The sequence below is a fragment of the Neofelis nebulosa genome, chromosome 3, assembly GCF_028018385.1.
Source record: "Neofelis nebulosa isolate mNeoNeb1 chromosome 3, mNeoNeb1.pri, whole genome shotgun sequence".
Taxonomy (NCBI): Eukaryota; Metazoa; Chordata; class Mammalia; order Carnivora; family Felidae; genus Neofelis; species Neofelis nebulosa.
The window spans coordinates 53,065,121-53,080,366 of NC_080784.1; the positions used below are offsets into that span (position 1 = coordinate 53,065,121).

Genomic DNA, 15,246 nt, shown 5'->3' on the forward strand with positions numbered 1-15,246 from the left:
TGTTTTAAAAAAAATCTTGGGTGTTTTATTAGACTGGACCATAGCCTGAGATTCTAAATTCTGGGGGCCAAGATAAAACTGAGAAACTAGATCTCGGGCTCTGAACTCCTGAGAATTTTCTCTGTGGGGTGTGTGTGTGGGTGTGTGTGTGTGTGTGTGGGTGTGTGTGTGTGTGTGTGTGTGACAGAGAGAGAGTGTGTTTAAACAATTAACAACACTTCAGAATTCTTAAGACTTAAAACCAAATGTTATGTATTTTGTCAATTTTAAGCATTTCAGGGCCATGGTTCTTGTGTAACATGTAACCTGAGAGTTAGAATCAAGGGCAAAAGGTCATCAACCTGTGTGGGAGTTCTGGTTCCTACTACCGCAGAGCAATCTAGAAATCAGGTGGAGGACGCATATAGCCTACCCCACCCGCCACCCCTCCCAGCTATGCTCACAGGTCTGGCAGAGCGGGCCAAACAGCAGCAAACTGCAAGAGTGACACAGGGAGTAGGAAGCTAGAAAGGGTGTACAAGAAAGTGGGGGGGGGGGCAAAGATAAGGAGAGAGCAGGGAAGAAAGAGTAAAAGGGGAAAAGGATGAAGAAAAGAAGGGCGAGATGAGGAGAAGAAAGTAAGCAGAAGAGGGCAAAGACGCTGGGAAAACAGTAGGCCTGGATCTCCAAACCTTTTTCACTTTGTGTCCCAAAGAGGGCGTGAGGGTGTCTGAAGCAAAGCCGCACAGAGAGAGCTTAACCAGCACCCAGTGAGACTTGCCAGGGTGTGGGAAGACAGAAGGATAAACACAACGAGGTGACTTTTTGGTTTGAGCAGGATGGAAAGATACCTTTTATTATATATGTAATAATTATACTTTTAAGAACTTTCATAAGGCAGTCCCAATCTAGAGACTGCTTTCCAGAGGAAATTAATTTCATTACCTTATATTCTAAGTATTTTTGAAACTCCTGATCATTACAAATAAGGCAGAGCCCACGACAGGGGACTATCCCCAAGCACGACCACATGGAAATAGATCTGACGGCCCACACTGGGTGAGGAATGGCTGAGGGGCATCTGAGAGAACTGGAAGGTTACACTATCCTTAGAGTCTCAGTTCACTTCCTAAACTCTGACGTTCTGGGGAGAAGACCTCAGAACACATGGCCATCATTGCTCAGTGGAAGAGAGGGTATTAAAACAATTTCCCCATCAAAACCAAACTAAACCCAACAACGCTCTGATTTGGGAATGTAATCACATAATACCTGCTTGGCAAAAACGTATGGTTGGCTATAGAACAAAAAGAAGTATCTGAATTTAAACTATTGCCTCTTAATCCTTTAATTAGACTAAATCCTTGAGAAGGAAGCAAAATTCATTGTTACTGAAGGAAATCAAGAGCAAATACAGACTGTGACATACCTACATACACATGTGCACACACACATAACTATGTGTTCAAATAAATATGAATAAACACTCATGCTGAAGGGCTCACAGTCTAAAAAGAAATTTATTTGTTTATGAGAGCCATGATTTGGAACATTAGAAAGTTCTCTGGATAAACGCTGGGAAAAACGTGGTGAGAGGGTGAGACTCAGCAACCCCTGGGCATGTCAAAGCCCTCTTGGGTGAACTCTGTTCTGACTTCAGGCCAAAGGTGTTTGCTCGTGGTGCCCTGACATCTGAGTGGCTGGAAGGCCCTGGCTCTGGAGAACTTATTTGGGACCTTTCTTCTTCTTCTTTTTCACTGGTATTTCATCTAATATAGCATCCACTGCTGCCTCAACTTGCTTTTGTAGCTTTTTCTTTTGTTTCCTTTTTTTGGGCTTTGGGGCCATGTCCTGGTCGTCAGGCGGCCACACACAATCCTCTCCATCCTCAGCAGAAACACCAGAATTCTCGTCCCAACAAGGGTCTCTGAGCTGCCATTCAACTTGGTCTCTCTTCTTCTTGGCCTTGGGTTCGGTGTAATTCTCCACATTTTTATCTTTTGCCTCCTTCTTTCTTTTCTTTCCCCTTTTTCTTTCCATTTGGGTCTCTGTGAGGTCAGGCCCTGCAGCTATGACCTGTGGCTTATTCTTTAGCTCTGCCATCCGCTTGGCAAAGTACTCCTGGATGGTGAAGGCACTGGTTGTTGTAGTGGAGGGTGCATTCCCATCTGGAGTGGCAGGGCTGGAATCATCCTAAGGTGGGGAAAAAAGTTAAAATCAGTTAGGCATCAGCTGGTTACTCCTCACAGCATCCTGGGGGCCTGCACATGGAGCTACTCTCACTCACCAGTAGACCAGGCTGAGTGCCTGGCTTCCCCCTCATCTCTTTCTCTCCCCGTTGGTAGAGCTGAACTGCAAAGCACAGAACGAGGCGGCCAGACACTGGTTGAAAGCTGTATTCGACCAGACAGAAGCTAACTTCATATGTTAGCTTCCTAAGTCACCTACCTGGAATTCTGAGTAAACAGCTCCTTAGCAACAATGTTATAAATGATGACTAAGCAACCAGAGTCTCCCTTAAAAAACATGGACACTGAAGTCCTCTAGCTTTGTGATTTTGTTGGACACCTATTTCAGCTCTGTTATCAATTAGACAAGTCTCTGTGCATTAGACCTAGAAACACAGATGACACATGCCTATGTTAACCCTTCCTATAACAGGAGCCCAACACCAACTGGAAGCTGGTGTGTCAGGAACACCTGTCTCCTCTGAAGGCAGAGGGTGGCCCTCCAGGAGAGGACACACGGTGACTGGAAGTGAAGGTGTTCCTTCCTCTTCTCAGAAATAACAGGTTAGCATGAGGAGTCGTCTTTCCCTCGGCTGGGGGCGGAGAGAAGGGAGATGACCCCATCCCTACCCTGACATGGATTAGATACTCATGGGTGTGTTAGTCTTTTTTCCAAATGTGAAGAATTTACTCACTCATAACAGCTGGGATTAAGTGGGGTTTATATTTTAATTTTAAATAAATACATTCAGCTGTAAGGCTTTAGAAGTGAGAAAATTCCTAATAGGCTAGAATAAAAAATGAAATGTTGGTATCACCATATGGGTTGTGGCTGGCTGGCAGTAAGGCAATGAAAACATGTGAGAGGAAAGAAAGTACCTACAAGATAAAGAATATAAGGACTATGCTTTAAGTCATGTCAATATCTAGAACTGTGCCCACAGAAAATTTTAAAGTAATCAAGCCATTAAATAATAATGCTAAACTTAGGTTTCCATAATTACCTGGCTTTTTCCTTCATATTTACTTATTTTCACAGGAAGAGACTGGTTGTCTGACCCTTTCATGTTGGAAGGGTGGGTAAACGGTTTTCTGAATAAATCAGTTTCCAAACTAGCATTTTACAAATTATTCTGAACTTGGCAGGCAAAGTTCTGCCCGTGCAGCGAACTTTATCACAAACCAACACATATAAACGGACTATGCATTTTCTTGATACAGAACTCAAAAACCAGCTCAGTGGAATTAACGTAGCATCCTTTTTGAAATTCCAGCAGAATTAATATTCCATCAACGAACAATTGGGCTTTGAGTGTCCACTGCCCCAGGGAGCTCTCCAAAGGGTATCTCACCTTGTATCACAACGTATCCAATCAACACACACCTTATTTTACTCAAGACCCAAAACACAAAATCGTGTGGCCGATTTTAAAATTTTGAAATGTAAAATGCAGAACATATAGAATAAACCAACTAAGCCTTGGGAAGAAGTTCAAATGTTACCTATCAGCATTCAATTCTGGCTGCAGTCCCATTGGGTAATTGTGCAAAAAAATTAAAAATAGCTGCCCCAGGAGAAAAACACAAGGTCATTTGTCTTTTTATTTCTTAAATGTTGAAAAAGCTGAAGTTCTGCACAGCAGAACAAAAAGTCTTCTCAAGGTCTCCTGGTGTTAGCTAATCCGGGTTTAATGGACAAGAACAGTCTTGCCTTCCATTTAAGGGCACACAACCACACCCAGACAGTAGATAGTCTGTGAAGGTGGCCCGTTTATGTAAAACAGATCTCATTTAGTTTCATGGCATTAAAAGGAGTTTATCTTATGTGGGCCAACTCTTCTGTGTCTGAGGAACTCAAATTTAAATTATATCTTATGGCTCCTTACCTTGCTCACCTATTTATTACCTCCTGAATTCCTGCTGTTGTTAACAGTTAAATCACAGAACTAGCTGCTGGTATTAATCACACTTTTAACTATTAGGAAATATAAGACTATTTTTGAGTCACTTGTTGAATTCAGCAGGCCTTTCTAATCCCAGAAAATAACTATGCTCATAATTAACTCCTTATGGTGATAAGGATTTTAATAACCATGGGCTACTGCACACCAAGCTTAGCAGGGCATGGAGACAAGCAAGAGGTGCCAGCACCCAAATCTGATTTATCTCAAAGAAAGTGTAGGCAAAACAAAGACTTGATGAAGGGAGCCATTTAAGGCCAAGGGCAGCCACCCTCCCACACTACAGGAATGTATCTGTTTTAAAAACCATGGTAACAGCAGGAATCAGTTGCAGATCTGAATTCCTGTAGGAGCAGTGCCCAGGATTCATACTTCATAAGTCCATATTTTATGATTTTATAAATTATAAACCTAGTTTTACTAGAGTGATTGTAATCCCAGTTTCTACATTCTTGTCCGTGAATATGAAAAATGTACAGCTTTTCAAGAAAACAAGGACTTTTCATATTTCGTCTCTACTTCAAAGTAAGTACCGAAAAAAGCAAGTTACTTTCTAGTTGTTTGAAATACAAACAACTTGCACCTTTCCACATTTCCATTAAACACACAATACAACCTCAAAAAAAAAAAAAAATCTGTAATACCAAATGTCACTTTAACTACTTTGTAAACTTTGAGAGTGCACCAGTTTGCTAACAATGTTCTAAAAACGAGTAAAATAAATTTACAAATAGGTTGAAAACTTCCAGTTCCATATTAAACACTACCAAAGGAGATATGGTTAGCTAGTCACCTTAGTAAACATTTGATTCAAGCTTAGGTATTCAGAAACTTTTTTGTTTTTTTTTTAATTCTAATTCTTTCTGTTAACTAATGGAGGTCCTCAGGTAAATCCCATAACCTCTCTAGGCTTCAATTACCTATTATCAAGCCAAAGAAGTAGGTCAAACAAAGTAACTTCATCTTTTTTTTTTTTTTTTAAGATTTACTTTTCAGCGACAGAGAGAGACAGAGTGTGAGTGGGGGAGGGGCAGAGAGAGAGGGAGACAGAGAATCCAAAGCAGGCCCCAGGCTCTGAGCTGTCAGCACAGAGCCAGACTGGGGGCTCGAACTCATGGACTGCGAGATCATGACCTCAGCTGAAGTCGGATGCTTAATTGCCTGAGCCACCCAGGCGCCCCAAAATGAGGTAACTTCTAAGGTCCCCTGAAGGCCTAAAATTTCCTGATCTCTGAAGAGACACTTGTGGCTGGCCACTTCTCTATGATATAAGAGAGAAGGCTCAATGAGACAGTATACAAGCAGGCAGATCAACTCTGTTCATTGAAAACTACCACCCCACTGCTAAGCCAAGCAGTGAGACCAATCTACCTACAGTCTACCTGTGGAAACTTTTTTATACCACTTGTAAGAACGCATGTAGCAGAAGAGCAGATCCAGTAAGACCATTCAGAAGAGGTGAAAGAGCCAAATACTGTTTTGTACTGAACAGCTGTTTAGAATTTGCTTAAAAGAACGGACACTATATAGAGGCTAAAATCAATAAAAACAAAAACTGGAGGATGCATCTATTTTACACCTACATCCTAGAAATCATCCCAAATTCAAAGGAAGGTAGTAAAAATCTAAAACTTTAAAAAATAATAAACTCTCATTTTGTACTTAACAATTTTGAAGGTTCTCTTTTTCTAGACCTTGGCTTGAAAATCTCCACTGATCTTTCACATACCCTAACCTTGTGTTCTCCAAAGGCACAGCAAGGGAAATGCTAATGATTTTACCCAACTAGAATAAAAAATGTGGTGGGCTTCTGTAATGAATAACCTGGCAACCTCTCCCTTGGCTTTTATGCCTCCACAATCTAGGATTCTTTAAGTCCCGGCTTGAGAACGGCCATGTGCAAGAAGAAATGCGGGCTTTCGCTGGGGTCCAGTGACGCATGCAGGTGGGAGAGTCGTATGTGTTGGAGCTGGGCTCTGACATGGGCACCCCTAGCCTTTGTGCCGACCATGACCGGTCAGTTCACAAGACTCCACACTCAGCCAGGGCAGGCACGTGTCCAATGTAGCAGTGCATGCCCAGGACTTAAGATGAATGAGCTTTTCAAAGAAAGAGGTCCGTGAATGAGGAGGGGAAATGGTAATGGAATTAATAAAACAGTTTAAAACACCTCTTTCTAAATCTGTAATCTACCCACTGTACTACCTTCTTTTTTTGTCAATCAGAAAGGCCCAAAGTACATTTAGAGACTTTAAATATTTTTGATGAATTTTAGAAACTACTCTTGTGTTGCTCTAAAAACTGTTTCATGAGTTAATACTGTCTGTTCCCAGAAAGCCTCAGTGTTCTCCTTTCTTTCAGAGCATAGAAGAGTATGTGTTGAAAAAACATTTGATAATCAGTCTTCCCAAATGATAGCTAGGGACTTAATTTCTACCCAATTAATACTCTGTGGGTGAGAACTCAGGAGGACCTGTTTCTCACTTCACAGAACCTCAATGGGTTCAAGCTAGAAAAACCGTGTGGGAACACTCCATGCAATCACATACGGCAACTTTCCCCAAAGTGGCCATACCTGGGGGTACTGAAGGAAGCAGCTATCATTTCTTGGATGCCTTCAACATGCCAGTCACTTATTATCATAAGTCATCTCATGTGACCCTCAAAGCAACCCGAGGAGAGGCATTCTCTCTATTTTACAGAGACAGAAATGGACACTCAAAACACTTAACTGTGCAGTAGATCTTGTGGCAGGAACTGGCAGCAGGGGGATTCAGCACCAAGACTGCCAGACACAAAGCCCTTTCTCTTTCCACTTGGCATCCTAACTTTTAGCCTGTCACACAGACTCGCTTGTCACTGTTTCTCTCCTTCAGAAATCATCCTAAAACTGAAATATATGTTCGTTGGTCATATAACCCATGGACTCAGCTTTGATGAGGGCAGAAATTAACTGATGCAAAGCTTCAGTGTAGAAAAAATGTCACCAGAAATAGATACTACTTTCGAAACAGAACAAAGACTCTTGTCTAGTTTGCAATTTATAAAAATAAAAAATAGCCCAAAGCCAGGTTTAAGAGTTTTTTAATTAGTCACATTAGCATGTAAATTCACTTAGCAAAGTGTGAGTGTTTTGAAGCAGGAAGTAAAAGCCAAGTCCAACCTTCCACCTAAGGCAAGACTCCCTCCTGGACAAATGTCTTACAACCTCCACCTGGACACTTCGAATGCAGACAGCGATCACTTGGTGAGGCAGGCGGCCCCTCCTACTGTTGACTTGCTTTGTCTGTTTTCTCTCAGCAACATTTAGATCAAGTGGTTCAAGACTGCATACTGTGTGCCAATTACACCGAATTACCAGTTCCCAATTACCACTGGCAGTTCCGAACAAAACAGTTTTTGTTTTGGCGGTTCCAAATTACCACTGGGATTAGGGACGGTGGGGCAGAATGGATGCAAAGGAAACAAGACCTTGCAGAGGGAGATCCTGAAGACATCAATTATAATATAACGCAACCATCTCAGGTGCCTGGAAGATGCCCCAAGCTATGCATGTCAACTTTTCTCAAATGTCTACAGAATTATGAGTTTGTTCCTTGTTTCTCTTAAGTATTTCTCTCTAGAGGCTCTGCAGCTTAATGAGCTATGTGCTCAAGCACTTCTGGGTTCACAATCTGTGCCTTTCAAACATGTGTACTAAACTGGATTAACAGCAGAATGCGCAAATAAAGAGTATTCTCTTTATTGCTCTCAGAAGAATGTTGTTAGTATCTTGCGGGGCAGGAAAACAAAGCATTCTGGGTTGAAGATTCAGTTAGGTGTTTGGGGCAAATATAAAATCTTAACTCATGGTAGCAGACTAGTCCAGGGGTGAGGTTTCAAAGGCAAAAGGCTTTCAGCTCACCAGCCTTTCTCATATGTCACTGCTGATCTTAAGTGATAAGATGTCTGAAGCCTTTTGATTTCCACGTTAAAACATAGAGAGCATGCTGCAACAGTAATCCTTCAATGAACTTTCCTCATTGAAAGAAAAAGTAGACATCCAGAGCTCAAGAGTAATGGATTTAGCCACTGGAGTTATTAGCTCTGATAGCTATTGCCTGTGATGAACTCATGTTCACTTTCAGTCTCATCTGTCTGTCCTCAGCTTGTGTTGGATTAGTCTGTGAAAAGTTAAGAAAGCTTGGCAAGTGAGTGGTTTGAAAGAACATTTTGTATCTTTTCCAAGTTTTTCACCAGGACAGTTCTGACAAACACAAATTACATCTTGATCTACTCTTGGGTTGTCGAAATTGCATCCATTCATTTTGGACAGATATAAATTCATGAAGTGGTTTCATCACTTGTCAAGATGAAAGTCCTGCCAGAATGTGTATGCACTAAACCCTCTGCCAATGGAGGGGGCAGGGTGGGCTGATGCAGTCACTCGGTATGTGGGCCGATGATGTTCTCGCAGATTTTTTACACATAGGTGCACCACCTTCTTCTTCTTTTTTTTTAAGTTTATTTATTTATTTTGAGAGAGAGAGAGAGGCAGAGACAGAGAAAGACAGTGGAGGAGGGCCAGAAAGAGAGGGAGAGGGAGAATCCCAAGCAGGCTCTGCACTGTCAGCAAGGAGCCTGATGTGGTGCTCCAACACGCAAACTGTGAGATCATGACCTGAGCTGGAACCAAGAGTCGGACGCTTAGCCGACTAAGCCACCCGGGCACCCAGGTGCATCACCTTCTTGAAGACCAAGTGCAAAACTGCCTCTTTCAACAAGCCTGATCCCTTGATCCCTTGTGGAACATCCTGTCTTGTTTACTGTCTGTGACTAGCAATTATTATTAATGACTTCTGTTTTCTGATTTTGTGTATTTGCTTTGTAAGCATCTTCCCAAGGAAATGTTAAGTTCCTTGAAGGCAAAGACCATTATTATTTCATTTATATTCAGCACACATATTCTCTAATAAGGAACAACTGCATGGTGAGTGCTCAAGGAAAGCACACAAAACACCAGCCTACAAGGCTTGAAAGATACCCCCACTGCCACCCACTGAGCCATAAGCTTTGTATTTGTTGGTACCGATATGTCTGCATGCCAAGCAGGTCTAATGACTAGAAGGTGCTTGGAAGAGTAGGAAGGAGACAGTTAGCATTTTGCAGTGTATATTCTTTCCATCCAGATGAAACCATTCCCTTCTCATCAGATGCCACCAGGCCTCCTGGTGCATACTGCTTCTCTAACTACTGCAAGGTATAGTGAGTGCCTTTCAGAGTGATCAGCCAATTACTTCCTGTGGCCCTTAGTGCTGTGGAGGAGCTCGGTCAACCAATCCACACACTTCTCTGGTCTATTACTACACGTTTCCATAGTCACCTCCCAGTTGGAAAAGAAAAAAATAGGTCCTATTGTATGAGAACCGTCACATGCACTCTGTGCACTGGGTGAACACAGCAACAAAACCACATGCATGGGCTGAACTGTTTTTGTAAAAGAAAAAGTTGGACAGCAAGAAAGTTCTAGGGCATATCAGAGGCAAAGGTAGGGGCTTATTTTGAGAAGACAAATAGCTGGATGAAAGTTACACTAGAAGCCCCTGGTAGCAAGCTGTTAAGGTACAGGTATGTTGTATCTTGAGCAGAAAATAAAACCTGGGAAAGCCTCTGATTCTAGGGAGTCAACTAAATGGGTCTGTCTCTAAAGGGTAAGCTAAGCAGTGGTCCATACCGTTAGATAGAAAGCAAGAAGTGTGCCACCACACTGGCATTTCTTTTGCTTTCTAGGTACCTTTTTGGTTTCCGTATAATTGGAAACATTCAGTGTTTTACTGACAAAGAGCTGTTTGCACTCACAAAAGGTTTATTGAAGTGTAAAATTCTGTGTTTTTTGTGTTTTTTTTTTTTTTTCAAGATCTCCATCACTCACTCTGGAGTTAGGCTAAACATACCAAGTCTCAGCTGTAACCAGTCTTAGGGAATCTGCCTGGGAAACACAATTGTTTTTAGTATTAGAAAGCATCACAAGGGTTAAAAACAAATGTAAAACTCCACCTGATTGAACAGAAGTTTTGATTAAAAGTTGGGGTAAAAATAAAAAATATAATGGGGCACTTGGGTGGCTCAATTGGTTGAGTGTCTGACTCTTGATTTCGGCTCTGGTCATGATCTCAGGGTCATGGGATTGAGCCTCATGTTGGGCTCTGTGCTGTCAAGCCTGCTTGAGATTTCCTCTCTCTCTCCCTCTGCCCCTCTACCTTGCTCGTGTTCTCTCTCTCTCTCTCTCTCTCTCTCTCTTGGGGTGGAGGGGAGGTCTTTATATTTTATTTTATTTTATTTTATTTATTTTTTTTTAAAATTTTTTTTAACGTTTATTTCATTTTTGAGAAAGAGAGAGACAGAGCATGAATGGGGGAGGGTCAGAGAGAGGGAGACACAGAATCTGAAACAGGCTCCGGGCTCTGAGCTCTGAGCTGTCAGCACAGGGGCCCGATGTGGGGCTCGAACTCACGGACCGCGAGATCGTGACCTGAGCCGAAGTCGGCGCTCAACCGACTGAGCCACCCAGGCGCCCCTATATTTTATTTTTTAAATTTATTTTTGAGAGAGACAACATGAGTGGGGGAGGGGCGGGGGAGGAGAGGGACAGAGAGAAAGAAAATCCCAAACAGACTCCATACTGTCAGCACAGAGCCCAAAGTAGAGCTCAAACTCACGAACCATGAGATCATGATCTGAGCTGAAATCTATAGAGTCAGATGCTTAACCGACTGAGCCACCCAGATGCTCCAGTTTTTACATTTTAAATTGGGGGGAAAATCAAAAGAATATGTCATGACATGTAAAAATTATGTGAATTTCAAATATCAGTGTCTATAAATAAAGTTTTGAATTTCATCAGTAAAAAAATCTGTAGAAGTGTGTTTTCTCTCTAGTATATAAATAAACATAGATGCTAAGTAAATATGTGCTGAACAAATAAATGAATACATTTATCATAAAATATGATCTGCTGTTTGGAAATGTTGGATGCTTTTGAAGTATACACACACACATACACATACAGACTCATATACATACACATATATATGGAACTGGGGGGCTTTGGATTTGATGGGAGTTTTCAATCTCTTGTCTCCTGCTAACTTCCTGAATTAATGCTAGTGGATGGTGGAGGGGTTGCTAACTGCTGTCTGACTTCAAGTAGCAAAGGATGGTAGACAAGGAGAAAGTCTGGTGATGAAGTGACCAGATATCAAAGAGAACTTCCAACACCCTATAAGCCTATAGATAACTTTCTAATAATTAGGATCAGAACTTTGCTTGGAATTTACAAACTCCAACAAACAAACTGGACATCTCAGAGAAGATAATGGGGAACTGGAGGGGACAAAATATCTCACTCTGTACTGGACAACTGTAGAGCAATACAAAGAATGCCAAATTCCTCATATGAAGGCCAATGCTAACAAAGCTGTTCATTTTTTTTTTTTTTTCCAGTTGCCTTGTCAGCTGCTCAAATTACCATTCATTAAGAAAAGCCAACATAAACATGTTTTAAAAGGATGGTTCTCTATGGCAACAACTTCTCAAGTAACTGACATCAAAACTATTGACAAGAGTCATACAGCCTCTGGGGAAAAAGAGGGGAAAGAAAAAAGGAGCAGGTTTCCTGCCTCCCTGAAAGGTCCTAAGGCTTGGAAAGTTGCAGTGACTCATGTGACAACATTTCACAACATACTGGCCCTTATAAGATAAACGAGGCTCCTCCAAAGCTAGAAATGATCAATGTGACATAAGCACCAACTTCTTTGAATGAAATCTAAAAATAATCCAAACTGACTACATTTTATAATTCTAGGTCAACTGGTTCTCTTCGTTGCTCCCTGGAGGCAGGACAAATAGTTTTATCCACAGTTGAAGGCTAGTATCTGAATCTCAAAGAACAGAAGCAGAGGCTAACAGAGGATGTCTCTTCCATCTTTACTCCACACAAGACTTCAAAGTTGCTAAGGAATCATGAAAACTCAAATTTAGGCCCCTTATTATAGAAAGAATAGCATTTTTTGAAGAATTCAGAGAACCTAGTATTTTGAAACTAGGATTAGAACAGAAATAGTTATCTGGAATACTCAAGATTATTTTAAAGAGAGAGGTATATTAATTTAGGTAAGTGAAATCATTTTAAAAAAAAAGCCCTGGGGCGCCTGGGTGGCTCGGTCATTTGGGCGTCTGACTTCAGCTCAGGTCATGATCTCATAGTCCGTGAGTTCGAGTCCCACATCAGGCTCTGTGCTGACAGCTCAGAGCCTGGAGCCTGCTTTGGATTCTGTGTCTCCCTCTCTCTCTGCCCCTCTCCTGCTCATGCTCTGTCTCTCTCTCTCTCGAAAATAAATAAAACATTAAAAAAATAATTAAAAATAAAAAGCCCCTTCTTCAATTCTTGCATATTATATAAGATTAATCTTTATATATATATTTTTAATGTTTATTTATTCTCGAGAGAGAGACAGACGAGACGGAGTGTGAGCAGGGGAGGGTCAGAGAGAGACGGAGACACAGAATCTGAAGCAGGCTCCAGGCTCTGAGCCATCAGCTCAGAGTCTGACGCGGGGCTTGAACTCACACACTGTGAGGTCATGACCTGAGCCAAAGTCAGACGCTTAACTGACTGAGCCACCCAGGCGCCTCTATATACTCTTTTTAATTGACCAGAAATCAAAATAACAATGAAAAACATTTAAAAATACTTTTTAGGAGTAAATTTGGTTGGGCAAAATAATTCTGTGTTTAAAGGATATTTAAGTTAGTAAGAGTACATTAAATAAAATTCTGAACTCACTGAGTCATGTAATAAAAGTAAATTACACAAGAATAAGATCTTAAAAAGGCTCAGGTCCAAACATTTGGTCCATCCAATCCCACATGAACATTCACCAGGCACCTACTATTTACCTGACTGGGACTGGTCCCTTAGGGACTGACCCTTTAAGGAGGTCCCTTAGGAGCTCCTGTTCTAAGGGAGACAGACTATAAAATAATAATAATAATAATAATAATAATAATAATAATACTGGTAATAATAATAATAATAATACCTGAATAGATCTCATGTAAGTAATCTTATCACAATAACAATGAAAATTAAAATTAAAAAATACATTGGGAGAATTTATTTTTAGAATAAAGAGAAACTAAATGGTAAGAAAACCAACTATGAAACTCGGTTCAACAAACCCATAGCCAATTAAATTGAGATCGTAATTCTAAAGAGCTCATAAAAAAACATTACTATTAAAAATATAATCCTCATATATTATTATACATATTAAATACACAATCTCTTAGTTTTATACAAGCTATAATAATTTTTACTTGATAAAGAAAAATGATACTATATTAAAAGTTTAAGCAAAAAGAACAAGTAAAGCTGCCTTCCTACCTGCTCAGAATCCAGAAAGGTTCTGTAAAGACCTGCTTCTTGTTTGCGGCCCCTAACTGGCTTCATCTCTCTAGAAAGTCAATGCTCTATATCACAGTGCTTCTCAGACTATCGGGGTTCGTGAAGGGCCATTTATTTTTCTTTTTAAAATCTCCAATCCATTGTGGACCAAGATTTTTGCAACATACTAAGTAAAATAAAATAAAATAGTATGAAATACTAGGAAAGTGACATTCTAAAAAGACATAAAAAACCCAAATTCCAATTTATAGAAGTTAATATCAAGGAATATAAAAGTTCCTAAATGTTTACTCTAATTTCTGTCCTTGTCCTGGGCTGGTCTGTGGACCATCCTTTGAGTGGTGGTTGTATACAGTATTAGCTACCAAAGGAACAAAAAGAAAGGTGCTGAATTCAATGTAGTACAAGTGGCAATCACCTGAGTGTCAAAAAAACCTGACTCACATCTGACAGAATATGTGATCTTGGACAAGTTATTGGCCTTTCTGGGCCTCAAAGTGAACTTTGTGCAAAGCAAGGAAGTAGGGCTACTCAATGACTTTTCTCAAACACGGTTTTGCTCTGTGTGACACTCTTTAAATGCAATCTTAAACAGGGGCCAATATGTAACGCATCAGAACTGTGGTGGAGGTGGGGTTAGGTGGACCCAAAGCTCATGTCCTAAACCTACTCTGCCCTTGTAAGGCCCCTGAGGCGTCTCTGAGGAACTCCTAGAGCTCTATGAATAAAGGTGCAAAAATGGCAGCTATGTTTTTTAAGGTCCATTACAATTCTAACATTGTAATGTGTAGTCTTGATAATTTCACAGCACTCAAAGTCAGGAGACGAAGAAGCTTTCAAGAATAAAATCAGGCTTCTCTCTCTCTCTGTGTCTCTCTCTCAAAAATAAATAGATAAACATTAAAAAAAGGGGCAGGGGGGACGTTGTCTGGATGGCTTAGTTGGATAAGCGTCCGACTCTTGATTTCGGCTCTGGTGATGATCTCACAGTTTGTGGGATCAAGACCTGCGTGGGGCTCTGCGCTGATAGCGTGAGGCCTGCTTGAGATTCTTTGTCTCTCAAAAATAAATAAATAAATAAACAAACATTAAAAAAAGGAATAAAATCAGGCTTTTGCTATTATATAATATGCACAATTCTTTTTTTTTTTTTTTTTTTTTTAAATTTTTTTTTTTCAACATTTTTAATTTATTTTTGGGACAGAGAGAGACAGAGCATGAACGGGGGAGGGGCAGAGAGAGAGGGAGACACAGAATCGGAAACAGGCTCCAGGCTCCGAGCCATCAGCCTAGAGCCTGACGCGGGGCTCGAACTCACGGACCGCGAGATCGTGACCTGGCTGAAGTCGGACGCTTAACCGACTGCGCCACCCAGGCGCCCCAATATGCACAATTCTTAAAGTGGTCATTCGCTTTTAAAATTTCAACAATTAGCTGTCTATCAGAACTGTCCAGTGACCAATTTCTTTCAAAAATGGTAACAAGGTATCAAGCCTGGTCTCCTCAATACTGTAAAGTCTTACGTTGCAAAGCAGGTCCTCTCCTCTCTGAGGACCCGATGATTCAGAATGTTGTCAAGGTTGGCTGACTCTTCTGACTTTATGTGGTTTAGCTCCAAAGAAGGCCCAGAGGG

At 40.9% G+C, this 15,246-nt stretch overlaps 1 protein-coding gene across 4 annotated transcripts in view; it reads right to left on the reverse strand.

The window, feature by feature from the left end:
- Positions 1–1,480: 1,480 nt before the first annotated feature.
- PINX1 (PIN2 (TERF1) interacting telomerase inhibitor 1) overlaps positions 1,481–15,246 on the reverse strand; it is an 88,869-nt gene continuing 75,103 nt past the window's right edge. For all 4 annotated transcript variants that reach the window (XM_058720832.1, XM_058720833.1, XM_058720835.1 and 1 more), the window contains one exon: positions 1,481–2,172. In XM_058720832.1, the coding sequence (XP_058576815.1) occupies positions 1,705–2,172 (468 nt within the window). In that variant the 3' untranslated portion in view covers positions 1,481–1,704. The remainder of the gene's footprint in view (positions 2,173–15,246) is intronic.